Raw genomic sequence first — 20,409 nt, forward strand, 5'->3', positions numbered from 1 at the left:
AATCCCACTCCCAGCCAATTCAAATTCTATCCTTGCCACCAACTCACTAACTCACCTGTATGGTCTGGGAGTGGGACCAACATACCTTAAGGACTGCCTTCTCTCATATGAGTTTACCTATTCACACCAGTCATCTTTGGAGGCCCTGCTTTGGTTTTCTCTGCTAGATCTGTGGCAACCTGAGAAAGGGCTTCCTTGGTTGTGGCACCAAAACTTTGGAATTCCCTTTCCAGGGAAATTTGCCTGTCTCCCCCTATTGGCTCAGGGGGGTAGCCATGTTGATCTGAAGCAATAGAACAAAGTTAGAGTCCAGTGGCACCTTTAAAACCACCAAAGTTTTATTCCGGGTGTGGTGCCATTGAACTCTAACTTTGTTCTCCTTGTTGATGTCTTTTACCAATGGGTGGAGACGTTTCTGTTTATTTGGCATGCCCCCCCCCCCCAAAAAAAGAATTGTTGGCCCTTCTCCCTGGGTCTGATGATATATGTGTATGTGTTTTATTAAATTATTTTATAATTTTAAATGTTGCTTTTAATTCTTCTGGTGTTTTAATGTTCTCACACTTGTCACCTTGGGGACCCTAAGAACTGGAAAGGCAGCAAAAAATGTTTTAAAGAAATATAATACTATGTATTTGTTATCAGTGCTTAGAAATATGTCCTTTTCACAAACTTTGAGGCAGGTATGGAACACAGGGGAACTCAGAGATATATCAGGGAAATACCACAGGCGTTCTGGGATATTTCATGTTTTTCCTTGGTCTCTCTGAGAGACCACAAACACATGTACAAATCATACATCATCCTACAAAGGGTTATGCTAACTTACATTTCAAATACGAAAACAAACGGTCCCTTCTTGCCCCCCCCTCCACTCTGGTCTTTAGCTGAAATGTACTTTGAGCTTCCTATATTTAAATAAAAAGTACATAATCTCGAACAGCAGGATCTCATTTTTTAAATTTGTTCTGGAAAGAACAACAAATCCTTCAATCATCATCCAAGGACTCACAATTTCTCTGTTTTTAGATATGAATATAAAAGACCTTCTGGTCCATTTATGTCTATATTTGTTACAGCCCAGACACTTCTATACTACTGTACTCTGCCTGATGTTTATTTCGTTTTCCAGTTTGTTGCCAACGATATTTTGGCAGCTGTCAAAGAACCAGAAGCAAAATTCTGAATGTGGCATGCACATTAAATCTTTTAGGCATTCTTCCGGAGCCGAGTAGTACTTGACTTGCATCCAGATCCACACCTTTCAAATAAGATTTCAACTTGTCAATATCCTTTCTGCTTTTGATTTCCCTGTATTATAATAATAGGTATTGATATGTAAATAACCTATAAGCCTTGCTCAATGATAATTACTAATTTCAGTGGTGCCAGCATTATCTTGGAAAGGGCACCATTATTATCCTGCCATTGGTGTATTCACAAAGTCTATGGGCTTAGTCAAGAACTTTATTCAGTTGAATGTGGACTCAGACCTTGGGAATCTGTCAACAAGAAGACCCTGAAGTGGATGGAAAGGTGGTGGGCATGCAGGGAATTCTAGCAGGAGCTCATTTGCATATTAGGCCGCACACCCCTGTTGTAGCCAATCCTCCTGGAGCTTTCAAGGCTCTTTTTTTGTAAGCTCTTGGAGGATTGGCTACATCAGGGGTGTGTGGCTTAATATGCAAAGGAGCTTCTGCTAGAATTCCACCCTTATGTGCATGTATCTGTGTGTAAAGTGCCATCAAGTCACTTCTGATTTATGGTGACCCTGTGAATTAATGACCTCCAAAATATCCTATTATTAACAGCCTTGCTCAGGCCTAGCAAACTGAGGGCCGTGGCTTCCTCGATTGAGTCCGTCCATCTCATGTTGGGTCTCCCTCTTTTCCTGCTGCCATCAGCTTTTTCTAGCATTGTTTTTTTCCAGTGAGCCTTCTCTTCTCATAATGTAACTGCAGTACGATAGCCTCAGTTCAGTCATTTTAGCTTCTAGAGAGACTTCAGGCTTCATTTGATCTATAAGCCACGTATTTGCATTTTTGGTGGTCTATAGTAACCATAAACCTCAAACATCACATTTCAAATGAGTCAACTTAGTAATGGGCCGAGGTTTGAGCAGGAACACACAGGAACGCAGTGCTGGTTGGCTTGGTGTCAGGGGGTGTGGCCTAAGACGCAAATAAGTTCCTGCTGGCCTTTTTCTGCAAAAAAAAGCCCTGGTAATGGGGAATATCATTACACGAATTAACTTGATTTTGGTCTCCCCAGCAATACATCCTTATACTTAAGCAGGGCTTTTTTTTTGTAGCAGGAACTTCTTTGCATATTAGGCCACACCCCTCTTATTTAGCCAATCCTCCAAGAGCTTACAGAGCTTTTAACACAGGGCCTACTATAAGCTCCATGAGGATTGGCTGCATCCGGGGTGTGTGGCCTAATATGCAACTGAGTTTCTGCTACAAAAAAAGCCCTGCACTTAAGTATGTTTTTCTAGCTCCTTCATGCTCTTCCCAGTCTCAGCCTCTCTCTGACTTCTTGGGTACATTCTCACTTTGGGTTGATGATGGAACCAAGGAATAGAAAATCCTTAATTTCAATTTGTTCATTATCAGCCTTAAAGTTGTGTAAGGCCCCAGTAATTATTACTTTTGCCTTCATGATGTTCAGCTGTAATCCTGCTTTGGGACCTGCTGCTTTAATCTTCATCAGTAGAGGTTTCAAGTCTTCACTATTTTCTGCCAGTAACAGAGTGATCTGCATATATATCTCAGATTATTAAAGTCCCTTCCACCGGTTTTCCCTTCACCTTCATCTAAATCTAATCCAGCTTTCCTGGCTAAATAAAATCTGTTAAAGGAAGCTGAACTCTACCTAGTCATGATACTTTGCTTTCCCAGTCATCAGTGTCATGCATGGATTATACTATTTGTGGATTCTTTTAAATGTAAACTTTATATTAACTGGAAAAGGACATTTCTGACTCAAATATGTCGACATTACTTATTAGTGTGATTATTGCATTTATATCTCACATTTTAGCCTAAGTTCTTGAAGTGGCTTTAAAAAATATTAAACTCTCCATAAAACCAGGGCTTTTTTTGAAACACACAGGACTGCTGTTCTGGCTGGCTTGGGATCAGGGTGTGTGGCCTAATATACATATGAGTCCCTGCTGGGCTTTTTTCTATTAAAAAGTCCTGTGTGAAACAATGGTGATGTCAGAGGGTGTGGCCTAATATGCAAATAAGTACCTGCTGGGCTTTTTCTACAAAAAAAGTCCTGCATAAAACAAGGTATAAAATGACCCCAAAAGTGAAAAAATGCACTGAACGTCAGTAGCTGCATTTGTAACTAACCTGTGTATTTACTACTGGCTATTAAGAAGAAGAATTGCAGATTTATACCACGCCCTTCTCTCTGAATCAGAGACTCAGAGCAGCTTACAATCTCCTATATCTTCTCCCCCCACAACAGACACCCTGTGAGGTCAGTGGGGCTGAGAGGGCTCTCACAGCAGCTGCCCTTTCAAGGACAACTCCTGTGATAGCTATGGCTGACCCAAGGCCATTACGACAGGTGCAAGTGGAGGAGTGGGGAATCAAACCCGGTTCTCCCAGATAAGAGTCTGCACACTTAACCACTACACCAAACTGGCTCTAAGCCTGGGGAGAAAACTGCTTTCTACTCAATGCCTAATGAACATTAATGTAGGTACCATAAGTTGGGGTTGGGGTTAATTGAATGGGGTACCACAACCAAGATGGACTTTTCCTTCATAGCTAGTCACTTAACCTCAGAAAGGTGAAGGCTACCAAGAACAAAACTTTTGATCTTAAGAACTTGGCACTGGTCATTGGATGTCCTATCCTGTTGATTGTACTTGACTTACAGCACACCTTGAGTCTCAGTGAGAAAGGGGGACTATAAGTGCCCAGATCTCCAGGGGGAGCTCATTCCACCAGGCAGGTGCCAGGGCTAAAAATGTAAATATAAATAAATAAAATAAATAACCTAAATAACTAAATCAAATAAAACTGGTCAGGTTTGTGTGGGAACATGTAGACCTTCATGCAGTGTAGTCCAAGGCCATCAAAGCTTTACAGGTCAAAACCAGCTCTATGAATATTGCCCTGGTAAGCAATGAACTCCGTTGAGATACAGCAAGATGGGTAGATGCCACGCCTATTACCCTTCTGCATATCCCACCTAATTCAATCTCGCCTGCTATTTTCATTCACCTGCTATTGTCATTCTGCATCTGAAATCACTCTGCTCTCCAGTTATAGGGACAGATGGACTCACATTCTAGCTGTATCTGAAGAAGTGAGCAGTGACTCACAAAAACTCCTACCCTGTCACAAATTTTGTTAGTCTTTAAGGTGCTACTGGAGTCTTGCTTTTTTCTACTGGTACTCAACCAAGAGCCAGTATGGCGTAGTGGTTAAGTCCACGGGCTCTTATCTGGGAGAACCAGGTTTGATTCCTCACTCCTCCACATGCAACTGCTGGAGTGACCTTGAGCCAGCCACAAGTTCTCACAAGCTGTTCCTCTCAAGAGCAGTTTTTATCAAAGCTCTCTCAGCCCCACCTTACCTCACAGGGTGTCTGTCATAGCAAGAGGAAGGGAAAGGAGATATGCAAGCCGCTCGGAGACTCCTTCAGGTAGTAAAGGGTGGGATATAAATCCAATCTCCTCCTCCTCTACACAGTGCTTAAGACTTGTGCAGCCTTGTTTGTTACCACTTCTTTCTGATTCTTCCCAAAAGTTTACAAACCAAGTGGTAAATTATAACAAATAAATAAATAAAGGAAAGGAAGGAAGGAAACTCGATTTAATTCTTTTTTCTAAATCTCATTATGGTTGAAGGCTGATTTAAGTTGTTTATATGTAATGCGGGATTAAAGAATGTGCAATTAAGAATATCGCTGAATATCCCCAAGAATACCTAATTGCCTTAGCATAAATAAATATATACTGATGAACAGAGAATAGAAGCTATTTAGTTGATGCAGAGTTTTTTTAAAAAAAGAAAACCTACAGAAGGCTTTGTAATTACAATTGTGAAAATTTAATAAGCAAGTTGTAATTTTAATAAAATCACAGTCTGATTGAAGCCTGTTAACCACCTGTGGCTTGGCATCTTCCACATTTATGCAAATGAGATGCAAATGTATGAGTTGGCTTACTTGCATGTAACGAGCAAGCACACATTTTTGGGAAGCCCGTGGGATGAAGGGTAGATATGAAGTCTGAACGGCTTTGATATTTGCTTGCTTTAGCCCTCCTTTCTTATTTATTTATTTAATTTTATTTTTAGCCCGCCCTTCCCGTAGGACAGGCTCAGGGTGGGTTACATCATAAAAACAATCAACAATAAAAGACCAATTTAAATATATAACATCTAAAACTACAGAATGATTAAAATGGCAAGTTCTGCCTCACAGACATAGCATGTTGTCCAGGTCCAGTAGATCTTACAGAACTGGGATAGAATGAAGGGGGGAGGCCGGTAACAAGTGACATCCACTGCCTCAGCTGAAAGTCTGGCGAAACAGCTCTGTTTTACAGGCCCTGCAGAACTGAAGCAGATCCTGCAGTGCCCAGATCTCCAGGGGGAGCTCATTCCACCAGGCAGGGGCCAGGGCTAAAAAGGCCCTGACCCTCGTTGAGGCCAGATGGACGTCTCTGGGGCCGGGTATTACCAAAAGTTGTTGGGTCGCTAATTGTAAAGACCTCCAGGGTTCATACAGGGAGAGGTGATCCCGAAGGTTTCTCCCCAGGTGGGGGACCTACAGCAGCTTACATTGTTCTCCTGTCCTGTGTTTTATGCACAAAACAACCTCTGAGGAGGTTAGGCCAGGGCTTTTTTTGTAGCAGGGACTCCTTTGCATTTTAGGCCATGCATCCCTGGTGTAGCCAATCCTTCTGGAGCTTACAGTAGGCCCTGTACTAAGAGCCCTGTGAGCTCCTGGAGGATTGGCTACACCAGGGGTGTATGGCGTAATATGCAAAGGAGTTCCTGCTACAAAAAGAAGCCCTGGGTTAGGCTGAGAAAGACAGTGGCCCAAGGTCACCTAGTAATCTTTCCTGGCAGAGTAGGGGTTCAGACCAAGTTCTCCTAGATCCTAGTCCAACACTAGCCACTACACCACACTGTCTTGTTGATGCCAGAGAGGATGCCCACCCTGGGACAAGATTATTACAACTCACAGCCTTCTTCCTTGTTTCCCTAGAGAGCAGAAGGACCTGTTGGTAACTGAACAGCAATAAAGCTATGGAGGTGAAGGACTAATTTTCCAGAGGGGGGGATTGCGTGGGGGGGTGGGGACGGAGGACTCTTCCTGCTGCACGGCAGATTTCTGCCATCCCTAACCCTACCGTAATGCTGCTTTTAATTTTCCATTTCTATTAACATCAATTATTAACCTCATGAATATTAACAGGCAACCTCAATTTAGTATTTTTAATATTATTTAGTAAATTGAAAGAAAGGAAACGGAGGACCTGCAGAGTTGTGGAGAAATTGCTTTGTGAACTTCTGCTGCCTGAAAATTAAGTTTGCATTTGTTTAGAGCTGGGAGAATGGAACTAGGTATGTACGAGACTAGCAGGACAATCCTTGGCAAAGTCACACCCTTCTGAGCCCATTGACTTCAGAGGAGTTAGAAAAATATAACTCTGTTTAGGATTGTGCTATTGAGCCTGGTTCACATGTCTGTGGGAGGGAGGAGGAGAGCTCTTTTTGTAACAGGAACTCCTTTGCATATTAGGCCACACACCTCTGATGTAGTCAATCCTCCAAGAGCTTACAGGGCTCTTAGTACAGGGCCTACTGTAAACCCTTGGAGGGTTGGCTACATCAGGGGTGTGTGGCCTAATATGCAAAGGAGTTCCTGCTCCAAAAAAAAAAGCCCTTGGGAGGAAAACAACAGTGAGGTGGCAAGGCTCTGAATGGATTGCACCATTTGAGACTGTAGGGGTGAGTGGGTTTCAGCTTTGAAAGTTCCTCCACATAAAACACTCCATGGAAATAGCAAATATAGCAGAGCCAGGTGAAAGGTTATATTTGCTCTCTTTTGCCTGCTGTGCCATTTTTGTTTCTGCCATAGAAGATTGGATTTATACCCCATCCTTCACTAGCCAAAGGAGCCTCAGAGTGGCTTGCAATCTCCTTTCCCTCCCCATCCCCACAACAGACACCCTGTGCAGTAAGTGGGGCTGAGAGAGCTCTCCCAGAACTGCTCTTGAGCAGAACAGCCTTGAGAGAAGTTGTGGGTGACTCAAGGCCACATCAGTGGGTGTATGCGGAGGAATGGGGAATCAAGCCCAGTTCTCCCGGATAAGAGTCTGCAGACTTAACCACTACACCAAACTGGCCCTGGGCATCAGGTCCGCATGCCCAGGGCAGCCTGTGAAGCTGAGGCTCTGGAGCATTTGTGAGTGGGTGCCTTGGTAGCTGCCTTCACTCAGGATATGCTGGTGCCGCTCCTGCCATTACTGGTTTGAAGCAATCTGCTGCATGATTTATGATCGTCTTGAATAATATGGTGTCGATTTGACCAGTAGCTTATCCTCTCAGAGTGAGTGAATACATTGGATACGAGGCACAGCTTATCGGCAGCACTGGATAAACATGGAGTCTCTCTCTGCTGACTTGCCACCAAAACATGTCAGCGGGTTCACTCCAGCCATCTCAGAGAAGACCTTCCAAGCTCTTGATTTGATTGGGGATACCATCTCTGCCCAGACCTGGATGACCTAAGTTAGCCCGATCTTGTCAGCCCTGGTGTTAGCATTTGGATGTGAGACCCCCAAGGTAGTCGAGGGTTGTTACGCAGAGGCAGGCGAAGGCGAACCACCTCTGTTCGTCTCCTGCCTTGAAAACCCCATGATGGACTGCCATGTCTGCTGCAGCTTTTTTCCACCTCCATCAATCTTTTTGTTTTGAATGGGCTCTTTTTCTAGCAGGAGTTCCTCTGCATATTAGGCCACGCCCCCTGATGTAGCCAATCCTCCAAGAGCTTACAAGGCTCTTAGCATACAGGGCCACACCCCCTGATGTAGCCAATCCTCCAAGAGCTTACAAGGCTCTAACCCTACTTTAACTCCAGGATGATTGGCTACATAAGGGGGGCATGGCCTAATATGAAAATGAGCTCCTGCTAGAAAAAGAGCCCTGTAAAAGCAGCCTGTGTTTTGAGGGGGAGGGGGGAAGTCTAACAAACCAACTGAGGATAATTGTTATACCTCTCCAGCTCCTATCTACCTGTTTACATAGCATATGTATGTTTATTGACCGTTTTGTGCATCCAGGAAATAGATTTGTAAGTGGACATGAGGATAAGTAATGCTGATTTATGGTCTGCCTGGTAAAGTTTCAAATTTGCGCTTAATTTGTTTTGTGGGTCGGCTCGGTCCTTCCTGAGGACTCTAAAAATGGCTGTCTCGCGTTTTACTGTACATTTGCAAAGCGGCTGTAATATGATTTGTGTTTGAATTTATATTTCAGATGGGAATTCAAGTTATGGCTATTTCCTCCTTTTAAAATCATCAGGTTCTCCTGAATATGTTCAGCTGCAAAACAGAACTGGCTTAGCAGTCTTTTATACCCAAGACTTGTAAAGAATCAATATAGTTCCCATCAGAACAGTAAATTACTTACTGAACCACTTCCAGTAATCATGATGTACAATTTCATATTAACTCTTCCTCTTCTCCACCCAGACGGTCTTTGATGGTCTCAGACGGCTATTTTTTCCCCCTCCGAAAGAGCAATGTGTTGAAAATGAAAAGTTAATTCATTATATGTTCAAGGTTGGGTTTACCATTGTGCTGATCATTCAATAAAATAGATTCTCCCGTCCACCTGGGGTCCTTGTCATGATATAATTATCCAAGCATGCAGTTACTGAGCGTGGGTCCAGACAGGAAGCAGGTGTGAGAACTGGTCTCACCAGGGCTTTTTTTGGGAGCAGGAACCCTTTGCATATTAGGCCGCATACCCCTGATGTAGCCAGTCTTCCAAGAGCTTACAGTAGGCCCTGTAAGAAGAGCCCTGTAAACTCTTGGAGGATTGGCTACATCAGTGAGGTGTGGCCTAATATGCAAAGGAGTTCTTGCTACAAAAAAAAAGCCCTGGGTCTCACAGATCATACCATCAAATGACTCTGCCACAGATAGCCCTGACTAGTTGGATCTTGTCAGAGCTTGGGACCTAAGCAGGATCAGTACTTGGATGGGAGCAGGGCTTTTTTTGCAGCAGGAACTCCTTTGCATATTAGGCACACACCCCTGATGTAACCAATCCTCCAAGAGCTTACAGGGCTCTTAGTACAGGACCTACTGTAAACTCCTGGACTGGCTACATCAGGGGTGTGTGGCCTAATATGCAAAGGAGTTCCTGCTACAAAAAAAGCCCTGTCAATTTTTAGTAGTCTCTGCTCAGACTGGCAGCAGTTCTCGAAGGTCTTAGGTGTAAGGCTTGCACATCACCTCCTCCGTAATCTTTTTAACTGAAGATCCCAAGAAATGAATCTATGACTTGCTACGTGCAAAGCAGGTGATCTGTCTGTGTTTCTAATTATCAGCTTTTATGGTGTTTTTGTATTTTTATTTTTGTAAGCCACCTCAGCCAGGTTCTTTAGAGGAGTGGCATAGAGATTTCTTAATTTTTCAAAAAATGCATTGCTGCTGAGCCATAGCTCAATGAAGCTTGCTGGGTGACATTATGCCAGCCAACCACTGTCTCTTAGCCTAAGCCTAAGCCAGAGGTGGCCAAACTGTGGCTCGGGAACCACGTGTGGCTCTTTCACAACATCGTCTGGCTCTCGAAGCCCCCACCACCCCATCAGCCAACCTGGAGAAGGCATTTCTCTCTAAATCATTTCTTCAAGCCAGCCAGCAGCTTGGAGAATGCATTTAAAGTTGCTTTCTTTTCTCCCTCTCTCCCCCATCTATTTATCTTCCTTCCTTCTTTCCTTCCTCCCTGTCTTGTGGCTCTCAAGCATGTGACATTTATGTCTGGTGGCTCTGAAGCATCTAATATTTATTCTGTGTGGCTCTTACATTCAGCAAGTTTGGCCACCCCTGGCCTAAGCTATGTCATGAGTTGGTGGTTGTGAATATGTATAGGAGAACAACATGGTAACCCACTTTGGATCCCCACTGGGAAAAGCAGGGCATAGCTATTTCAGTGAGTAAATATTCAGGAAGCAGGCAAATGCATCTTGCACTGTTACATGCAGCAATGTGCAAAATGGTTTCTACACAGGGCATCTCTCCTCGTCCATGCACTGTGTATATAATATAAACACGTGCATTAAGTAAAACTAACCCTGTTTTTATTATTTAATTGTTTTTACTCAGAACAAATAAAGTGATTTGGCCATTAGAGGGGGAGGGAATCTGCTAACTAGCCCAGAGGAAAACAAAACTTAAGCCCAGCTCTCCAGGTTTTGTTCCCCTTTGTGTGGCTAGATACCATCTTTAGATGCACACCCATCACAGTGATTTGCAGTGCAGACCATTGAATTCCATGGACTTAGAAGGGTGTAACTCTGCACTGCTAGTTCTCCCCCCACCCTGTCACATAGCCAAGAGAATGTCATGTAGATCTTATGGTATAGATGTAGCAGTGCAATCCCAACTTTATTTACTTTATTTATAGCCTACCTTTCTTCCTCTTAAGGTGAATTGAGCAGAGTAAAACAATGCAGTCAAAACGAGAAAGGCATCCAGCAAACAATGCAATGGGGATAGGATTGCAAAATTTAAAAACAATGCAAATCAAGCATAACATGTCATAAACAATGCAAAAAATGGAATGAGAAAAGTCAGAAGTAATATAGTAAGAGCAAGACCATATATACAATAAACAATGGAATAGATTGCAGTCCCGTTCCCTTTATTAAGAAACTGCCTCCATTCCTTTAGCCTAGAGATGCCAGCCTCCAGGTGGGACCTGGGGAATCCCCTGGGCACAGTGGGAGGGCTTCCAGCCCCACTGGTGGACCTCTTGATGGCACTTGGTTTTTATGGCCACTGTGACACAGAGTGTTGGACTGGATGAGCCAATGGCCTGGTCCAACATGGCTTCTCTTATGTTCTTAATTACAGCTCATTTCCAGACTACAGAGATCAGTTCCCCTGGAAAAAAAAATGGATGCTTGGGAGGATGGACTCTATAGCACTGTACCCCACTGAGGTCCCACCTTCACCCCCAAATCTCTAGGAGTTTCCCAACATGGGTATCCCATCCAAGTGTTAGTCAGGGCTGACCCTTCCTAGCTTCTGAGATCTGAGAAGCTTAGGCTAGCCTGGGCTTACCCAGTTTAGTGTGGTAGGAACTTAGCCTAGAACATTCTGCATGCAAAACATGTGCTTTGTCAGTGAGCACATGCAGCCCGTCTGTAGCTCACTACGTGTGGGCATAGTGGGGTTAGCTGATGGTCACTTCCTTCCACTGGGTTAAGAGGGCAATCTGGTTTTCTGTGTGTTTTTGGGGGCCCTTGGGGATAGGGTAATGGTCGGGTTGCTGCTCCCCCCAGCTAGGGATAGGGATTGAGTGGGTTATTTGGACTGGCAGTGGAGATGTAAATATCTTGAGACTGCCAGATAGCATTGGATAACACCACCATTTTGCATATGAGTTGGGCTTACCACTTGGCCACACTGCAAGCTTGCAGTATGGGCTCATTCTTGGGGTCCCAAAAGCATAGGGCTCCAACCAGCAGGACACTTGACGCCTGCACCCTCTAAGATCATTTCCTAAAGGGGTCTTCCCTGTTCCCCATAAATTCTATTTTCCCATCATAAGAGAAGACAAGAGAAGCCATGTTGGATCAGGCTAGTGGCCCATCCAGTCCAACACTATGTGTCACACAGTGGTAAAAAAAAAAAAAAGTGCCATCAGGAGGTCCATCAGTGGGGCCAGGACACTAGAAGCCCTCCCACTGTTGCCCCCCAAGCATCAAGAATACAGAGCATCACTTCCCTAGACAGAGAGTTCCATCTATACCTTGTGACTAATAGCCACTGATGGACCTCTGCTCCATATGTTTATCCAATCCCCTCTTAAAGCTCCTCTTACACTTGTAGCATTAATCACATCCTAGGATCGGAAATGACTGGTGCTTGCACAGGGGACTACCTTTACCTTTTTGCATATGTCCTTTATGTAGTAGAAGTGAATGGACTGGAGCCAACTAAACTTCTTTATCCCCCTACCTCCCTCCTCCCCGCTTCTGGTAGCAGGCTTCTAAACCTAGATCTCCAGAGCTGAAGCTAATTAACACTCTGTGCAAACAATGGATGGGCGGAGGGGCGTCCTACACCATTGTGAATCATATTGTTTCACAGGGGATAATATTAGTGATGCTGGCAGGTTTTATCTACTAGAATAAGGACATTTACAGCATGAAGAATTTATATTCATTAAATGTAAATCCTTGGGTAATTTCTCTTCTTTCCTTTTTTTTGGATCCAGGCCGTGCGTTGCTGAGGCTTACAGACAAAAAGCTCGAGCGGATGGGGATTGCTCAGGAAAGCTTACGGCAGCATATTTTGCAGCAGGTCCTCCAGCTGAAAGTGCGGGAGGAAGTCCGAAACCTTCAGCTGCTGACACAAGGTAAGGGGAAAGTTTCAACAAAGAAGGCCCACCGGAGGGGAAAGCAAAAGGTTGTGCCGAGACAGACAAAAATGACTTTGATGTTCTGCAGTCCAAACTGCAGTGCAGAGGGGCCTCGCGGGGTCTCCCCACCTTCCTGAGGAAGAACAAAAGGCAAATAACAAGAAACCGATCAATAGGTGAATTAGGGGCTACCTGTCTGTTACAATGACAGCAATTATTGTTAGTCTGCTGTTTCCCAATAGTAAAGAAAATCCTTCTTAAGACAAACTGCAAAAATTCACAATTACTTTATGAACATCAGATGCTGTTAATGGTTTTTATCTTACATACGTTGAGGACTAGATGCTTATCATCATGCCTGGCTGCTGCCCAGGGTTGAATTTTCTCTTCTTCTGCATAGTTAAAATGCATTACTATCCCAGTCATTGCATCATCATGTTTGTTCATTGCCTGATCCCAGCTCTTTATCATTGAGCGCTGCTAGTGGAAGCCGAAAAATCACAGCGTGGTAATGTCATAACATGGTAAGTGTGCTTAAATGTTATAGGCAAAGTTATATGCTGTTTTCAATGGCTACTCCGGGTCTTGGATAATGATGTATTGGGGCACAAAGTTTTGCCCTGAATGAGGTTTGCCAGCTTGTTTCTCAAAGTGAACATCTAACTACGTGGTCATGAAATGTTTTATTGGGGGGGTTATATTCAGTCACAAAGTCACAGATGTGGAGTATCTTTGAGTTATGCAGCTGGTAACGGCACTGGTGCAACTGTAATAATGAATATCAGTGTTTGCCTTTGTACAAGGAGAGTAGTGCTGGATTGATGCAGAAGAAGCCTGCTGTATTTTACTTGTTCCATGGGTTGAGGGACTTTTCTGCAATTACATTTTTTTGCTTATGTGCTCCTGTTCCTTCGGGGGGGGGGGCGGTTTCCTGTGCTACACATCTTCTGCTCCCTCTAGTGGCCAATTCAATTTTATATTGATGTATGTATGGCATATCTCCCTGTGGATTTAAACTGCATTTTTTTTGTGCCAGACAGAATGCAATGTAGTATTGAATTGACCACTAGAGGGAGCAAAACACATGCAGAACAGATCCTTCCTTCAAGCAACAGAAACACCCAAGCTAGGGAAATGGGAATGTGGAAAAAGTCCAAGGAAGCTGCCAGGAGGAACAATTATGCTGATCAAAGACAACCATGGATTACTTTTCCTGGAGAGTTTTAGATTCATTTCAAGTCACAGTTAAATGCTGGGTATAGAGGGTATCCCAGTCAGATTCAGTGGGATTCAGGAATTCTTAATAATAGTGAGGGGTTCTCTTTCAGAGCAACTAGATTAGAGTCCAGTAGCATCTTAGAGGCCAACAACATTTTCAAAGTATGAGCTTTCAAGAGTCAAAGCTTCCTCCAACTCTAAGGAGCGAATGGACTCAAATCTAATTGTTCTACTGAAAACCAAGATGGCCACCCTGTGAAACTATCTTTTTGAACAAGGTATTGTGTCTCAGTATTCTTCTAGGTCTCGGCAGGCATTTGCATTGCCTGCCTGATTTTCCTTGCATTATAAATTCTCCTGTTTTGGGTGACCAAATTTGGAATCTTCCATTTTCTGTCATTGTGTTTGTAGCCATATTGATCCCTGGCAGTTCTGCAACTGTCTTGGCAACTGCTCGTTTAGCCGTCCTCGCCAGGAGGAGATGACAACTTGTGATGGACCAAGTTGAATGTAGCATATGGAGACTTCTCTAAGGGATTCAGCTAATCTGTTCTTGTGGTTTTGTTAGGAATGCAGAAACAGGAGTGGGAGGAAATGGAGGGGAAGATCAAGCACCCAGCAGGCCACAAGCCAGGGTTGACAACCTGTGTTTGGCTTGGTTAGTCACAAGCTGGGCAGGTCTCAATTAAAGAAACTTCATTCTCTCCTCTTCACCCCATGTGCTCTAAGACTAGGTGGTGCAATCAGATCCTGATGTATTTGCATGGCTACTATCTATCATTATCAGCTGGTATTCTCAAATGTTCTTCCATGGAGCACAGGACTCTTTGATTTAAACTAATGGTTCAGAAAATGGGGGACATAATAAGTAGCTGCTTTGGAAGGCATAGGGCTGTCCCCCGGATCTCTGCCATTCCCCCCGCCCCCACCTGTTCAGGCTAAGAGGCACCAGGCTGGATTTACTTCTTCCTCTACACCTCTTGGAATGTCATGGCTTTGTATGCTCTGTGGTATGTTGAAGGCTCACAGTGCCTCTTTTCAGCTTGGTGCTTCCTTCCAGGCAATGCTTCCTCTAAGCTGTGGAGTCTTGTGAGCAAAAATTCTACTTTGTGGGCTACTAGCATTAAAGTTGTGAGCAGGGCTGGCCTTGCTGTTAGGCAAACTAGGCAATTGCCTAGGGTGTCAGCCTTCTGGAGGAGCCAAATTGGGCACCCCACCCCCCCAATGACTCAGTGATGTTATCAGTGCAGGGGTAGAGCACCAGAAGTCAGCCTTGCTTAGGGTGCCAGACAGTCTAGGGCTGGCCCTGGTTGTGAGCATAAATTCGTTTGCTCTGGGGCCATTTTTCCTGAGCTAAGAGAAAAACGTGTGAGCCGGAGGCTAAAAAAACAGTGAGCTACTTCACACTAGCTCAGCTTAGAGGGAACATGGCTCCTAGGCCAATGTAGCCAGATGATCAGTTTTGAATTTTCAGTGCCTCAAGAATTCCTGGGCTTTGTTCAGGACTTTTGTACCTGGTTAATAGAAGAAGGAGCAAGAACGGAAATGCCAGCAGCTGCCATGTCTTCCTCTTCCTCATTTGTGGTATCCAGGCAGCCTGATCTTATAGTTTATGAATCTTCCACATCTGGTTCCCTGGAAGTGATTTTTAATCACCTTAGGGACAAGGCTATTTATGAGCTTGATAGATTGTATATTAGGCACACATCTCAGAGATCGCTCACCTCAGCTGCGTATTATAATCCGATCTTCCCATTTCAGAACTATCCATCCTCACAAGGTGTTTTGATTGGTGGGCTTGGGAAGCTATCCATCACTCACGGTACATTCGGGGTATTTTATTTGTAGCTTGCCGGACCCGTGGTTCAAGCTTCCTAGTAATGCAGTATACAAGGAGGCGAATGAACTAGTAAACTTTGTAATCAGTTTTTAATATCTGCAGGACCCTATCCTAAATAAGAAATGTGGTTTGTCTGGTAGCGCAGTCTCCCGTTTTCCTGTCAACAACCGTGGGGTGGGGAGGGAAGCGGTACATGCTAGAAGAAACATGAACCATAAATGGTTGTTTTTTCCTGCTTTGATGGAAACTCACTGTGACAAATTATGAGAATCCCTTTCAGGTAGGCAGCCTTTAGGGATCCAATTCTTAATGTTAGCTCGCTTAGCGAAGTTAATGCTGTGCCAGTCAAGGTCACGAATTGCCCATAAGACTGAGATTGGGGTCAGTAGTTCACCGTCGCCCTGCTGATCGTTCTCGTTATAACCCCCAGGGTAGTCCATGGGGAATTGCTTGACTAAGAGATATTGTAGACTTGTCAAGGAGGTCTCTCCAGTGGTCCTACTCTTCACTGTCTCAGCCAATTTAATTTGCGGTGTCACTCAGCTGAAGTCAACCCTTGAAGGACACCCGCGCTTTGTTACCAAGGGACTTGATGTGTCACTCTTCAATGTTCCAGCTTTATCTTCTGGCCAGTTGATTATACGCAGGAAGCCTTGGGCAAAAATGTCTGGAATCCAAAGTAGTGAAATGCTGTTTTAATGTTACAGAAGGACTGCTATGTCTTTTGAATTTAACTATCTGCAGCCTCTTCTGCAATGCTCAGGGTGGCTTACTGTAATCAAACAAAAAAGGTCCAAGTTTGTACAGGTCACTTCCGTGAAGCTTAAAACAGTAGAACTTGTAAGAAATGCAAAACAGCACATTTAACTCAGAATACAGTTGTCTCTGCCAACCCCACCAACAGACATCAGCAAAAGCAGGAAGCCATCCAGTTCTGGGGTAAAAGGTCTGCAGTTATCATTAGCAGGTATTGAGTCTTGGATCTGAAATACATATGTAGGTGCTGTCAAGTCACAACTAACTTACAGAGGCCCCAGCCTAGGACTTTTCAAGGCAAGCGAGAAGCAGAAATGGTTTTCCATTCCCTTCCTCTACAGTGTTGCATGGTGGTCTCCCATCCGAGTACTGGCCCTGCTTGGTTTCTGAGATCCAGTGAGATTGGGCCATACCATGCTACCTTCCCTTTCTGGGTCCCAGATATATAAGAACATAAGAGCATAAGAGAAGCCACATTGGATCAGGCCAGTGACCCATCCTGTCCAACAGTCTGTGTCACACAGTGGCCAAAAAACCCAAGTGCCATCAGGAGGTCCACCAGTGGGGCCAGGACACTAGAAGCCCTCCCACTGCTGCTCCCCCACAGCACCAAGACTACAGAGCATCACTGCCCCAGAAAGAGTTCCATCAATACACTGTGGCTAATAGCCACTGATGGACGTCTGCGCCATATGTTTATCCAATCCTATCTTGAAGCTGACTATGCTTGTAGCTGCCACAACCTCCTGTGGCAGTGAATTCCATGTGTTAATCACCCTTTGGGTGAAGAAGTACTTCCTTTTATCAGTTCTAACCCGACTGCTCAGCAATTTCATTGAATGCCCATGAGTTCTCTTATTGTGAGAAAGGGAGAAAAGTACTTCTTTCTCTACCTTCTCTATCCCATGCATAATCTTGTAAACCTCTATCATGTTACCCCTCAGTTGATGTTTCTCCCAGCTAAAGAGCCCCAAGTGCTTTAACTTTTCTTCATAGAGAAAGTGTTCCAACCCTTGAATCATTCTAGTTGACCTTTTCTGCACTTTTCCCAATGCTATAGTATCTTTTTTTGAAGCGCGGTGACCAGAATTGAAGACAGTACTCCAAATGAGGCTGCACCATCGACTTATACAGGGGCATTACCATAAGGAAAACCGACGAACAGGTGGGAGCTCTTGCCTGAGGTGCTCTACAGTGATTTGGAAGTTGTCTTTGCTTTGACTGACTTGTCACTTCTGGAACTTCATGATTGGATTACTGCAACACACTATACGAGGTGCTGCACTTGAAGATTACTAGTGTAGAATGCAGCCCCTTGCTTTCTTGTAGGGCTTAGCCACAAGGCACACACCACCCATTGTGACGTAGTCGCAGTACCTTCCTGTTTGCCTTTAAAGTCCTTTGGGATGTGTGATTTACGTATCCAAAAGCCTGGCTCCCCCTGTATCTATCTATGTAGCACCCTGGCTCCTCATAGCAATTTTGCCTCAGTCTCCCTACCCCTTGTCCTTACCTTTGTCTGTTCCTGGGCTTCCCCCGCCCCCCACACCAATAAAAAGCTGCCCTTGTGTTATGAAACAGATTACCAGGGGAGGTTCCAAAGGCATCAACCTCAATGGCCTTTTCCTAAGACCATTCTTTCTCAGCAGGTTATCTCCGGAGAGGCAATTTTCAGCTGAACTCAAAGAGAATTTATTCTTTCTGGCAGGCCATCCGTCTAACGTTGCTCTCTTTGGGAGTGTCATTGAACTTTCAAAACAATAGTGTCATTTTTGTACCTTTTTAAAACTTGGGGTTGTTCCTGTGGTCACATTTACCGCTTGCTTCCAGCCGTGTAGGAAAGGCAGGATCTACATGCTTAAAATAAATACCCCAGCCATGCCTTAAGGCTTTCCAAAAGACTTGGAGGGAATGGGCCCGTCTGGATTGATTTTTTAGAAGTTTGTTCCACAAGGTGAATAAACACACAGCCACGGATGGTTATAGTGGCCAACAATTACTAAGACTATAGTACAATACAATAATGTGAGAATAGGTGAGAATACACAAATGCATAGAGACAGACAAAACTCTCAAAGAGTGTATTCATGGAAGTACAGGGAGTCGACTTATAGCTCCTCCTTCGACAAATCTTCAAGCAATGGGAAGCTCTACTCCATTTTCCTTCAAATCAAATAATCCATGAACCACAATTCATACAGCTTCACAGTTAATCAGTATCAACAATCTCTTCCATATAACACTAAAGTAATCTTGCAATATTTCATCCCGGGACATATAGTCTCAGCTAACTTCAAGCAGGCACCAGCTCAGAAATGGCTTAAGGTGGGCAGAGCAATGGAAAATGTTCTCAAGCATGCACTAGCTGTTTGTGGCAGTACCACAAGGGGGAATTTCTGGACCCAGGAAAGTTAGCATGCAGTAGGGTTGCCAGCCCCTTGGTGAGGCTGAAGATCTCCCACTTTTACAATTGATCTCCAGCTGGCAGGGTGGACTCTATGGCACTGCACCGTGCTGAGGCCCCTCCCCTTCCCAAACCCCACCCTCTCCCAGATCCATCCCCCAAAGTCTCCAGGTATTTTCCAACACAGATCTGGCAACCATCGCATACAGGTTCATGTGAGAAGAGGTGATCCTTCAGATACATTGGTCCCAGGCCATGAAAGGTTTTTAAAGCTTTCTGTTAGCTTTTTCCTCAACAGGAGCTTGGGGGTGGGGGTGGTGACATGAGGGTAAGTGGTGTTGTGTACACCATGATGTCACTTCTGGGGAAACCTGGTAGTGACGTTTTACAGCACTAGGTTTCTGTGGAAATTTATGATAAAATTATAGTTTTCCCAGCAATTCCTAGAGCTGTCCCATGTCACTTCCAGGTTTTCCCTAGAAGAAGATGATATTGGATTTATACTCTACCCTTCACCCTGAATTTCAGAGCAGCTTACAATCTTCTTTATCATCCTCCCCCACAACAGACAACCTGTGAGGTGGGTGGAGCTGAGAGGACTCTCACAGCAGCTGCCCTTTCAAGGACAACCTCTGCCAGAGCTATGGCTGACCCAAGGCCATTCCAGCAGCTGCAAGTGGAGGAGTGGAGAATCAAATGTGGTTCTCCCAGATAAGAGTCCGCGCACTTAACCACTACACCAAACTTAACCACTACACCAAGCTGGCATCATGGTGTATGCAACACCCCTCCCTCCCCCCCCCATTTTTCTCCTTGGAGCATTAGCAGGTAACAAGGTGCCACCAGACAGTCTGGCAAGCTTACCCTGTCCTGTTCTTTGCTCATTATCGACTCTTGCACTGAAGCTTTGCTTTGTGGAAAACAATACTAGCCAAAGGGAAGGGAAATTTCGCTCTCCTTGAGACAGTTGGAATGATAAATTGAAGAAGGCAGCTTTTCATTTCTGTCAAAATCCAGCCAAGGCTTGTAAGTGGCTGCATCCACCTCCAGTCTCGGAGTGTGTATTCTTGAATCCAGATGCTGGGGTCAGAAATAAGAGACCAAAGGAGAGTTGCCAGCTCTGGATAGGAAAACTGCTGGAAATTTGGAAGTGGAGCCTTGGGGAGGGATCTCAATGGGATATATTGCCATGGAGTCTACCCTTCAAAGCAGCCATTTCCTCCAGGGAAACTGATCCTTGTGGCCTAAACATCAGTTGTAATTTCAGGCAATCTCTAGGCCCCATGGGGAGATTGGCGATCTTGGTCCAAAGGCCTGGCTTCTAGAATTTATACTAGGCCTGGATAATCAAAGGTTTTCATACTGCCTACCAGGGGTGGAATTCTAGCAAGAGCTCATTGTGTCTTAGGCCACGCACCCCTAATGTAGCCAGCCAATCCTCCAAGAGCTTACAAGGCTCTTTTTTGTAAGCTGTTGGATGATTGGCTGCATCGGGGAGGAGTGGCCTAATATACAAAGGAGCTCCAGCTAGAATTCCGCGCCTGCTGCCTACCAAACGG

The 20,409-nt window shown here is 44.5% G+C and overlaps 1 protein-coding gene across 5 annotated transcripts in view; it reads left to right on the plus strand.

Annotated features, from left to right (window-relative positions):
• Positions 1–20,409, plus strand: part of SAMD12 (sterile alpha motif domain containing 12) — a 309,305-nt gene that overhangs the window by 99,653 nt on the left and 189,243 nt on the right. For all 5 annotated transcript variants that reach the window (XM_060243285.1, XM_060243287.1, XM_060243283.1 and 2 more), the window contains exon 4: positions 12,489–12,629. In XM_060243285.1, coding sequence (XP_060099268.1) covers positions 12,489–12,629 — 141 coding nt within the window. The remainder of the gene's footprint in view (positions 1–12,488; positions 12,630–20,409) is intronic.

Source organism: Heteronotia binoei, chromosome 7 (genome assembly GCF_032191835.1).
Source record: "Heteronotia binoei isolate CCM8104 ecotype False Entrance Well chromosome 7, APGP_CSIRO_Hbin_v1, whole genome shotgun sequence".
In the NCBI taxonomy this organism is placed as follows: domain Eukaryota; kingdom Metazoa; phylum Chordata; class Lepidosauria; order Squamata; family Gekkonidae; genus Heteronotia; species Heteronotia binoei.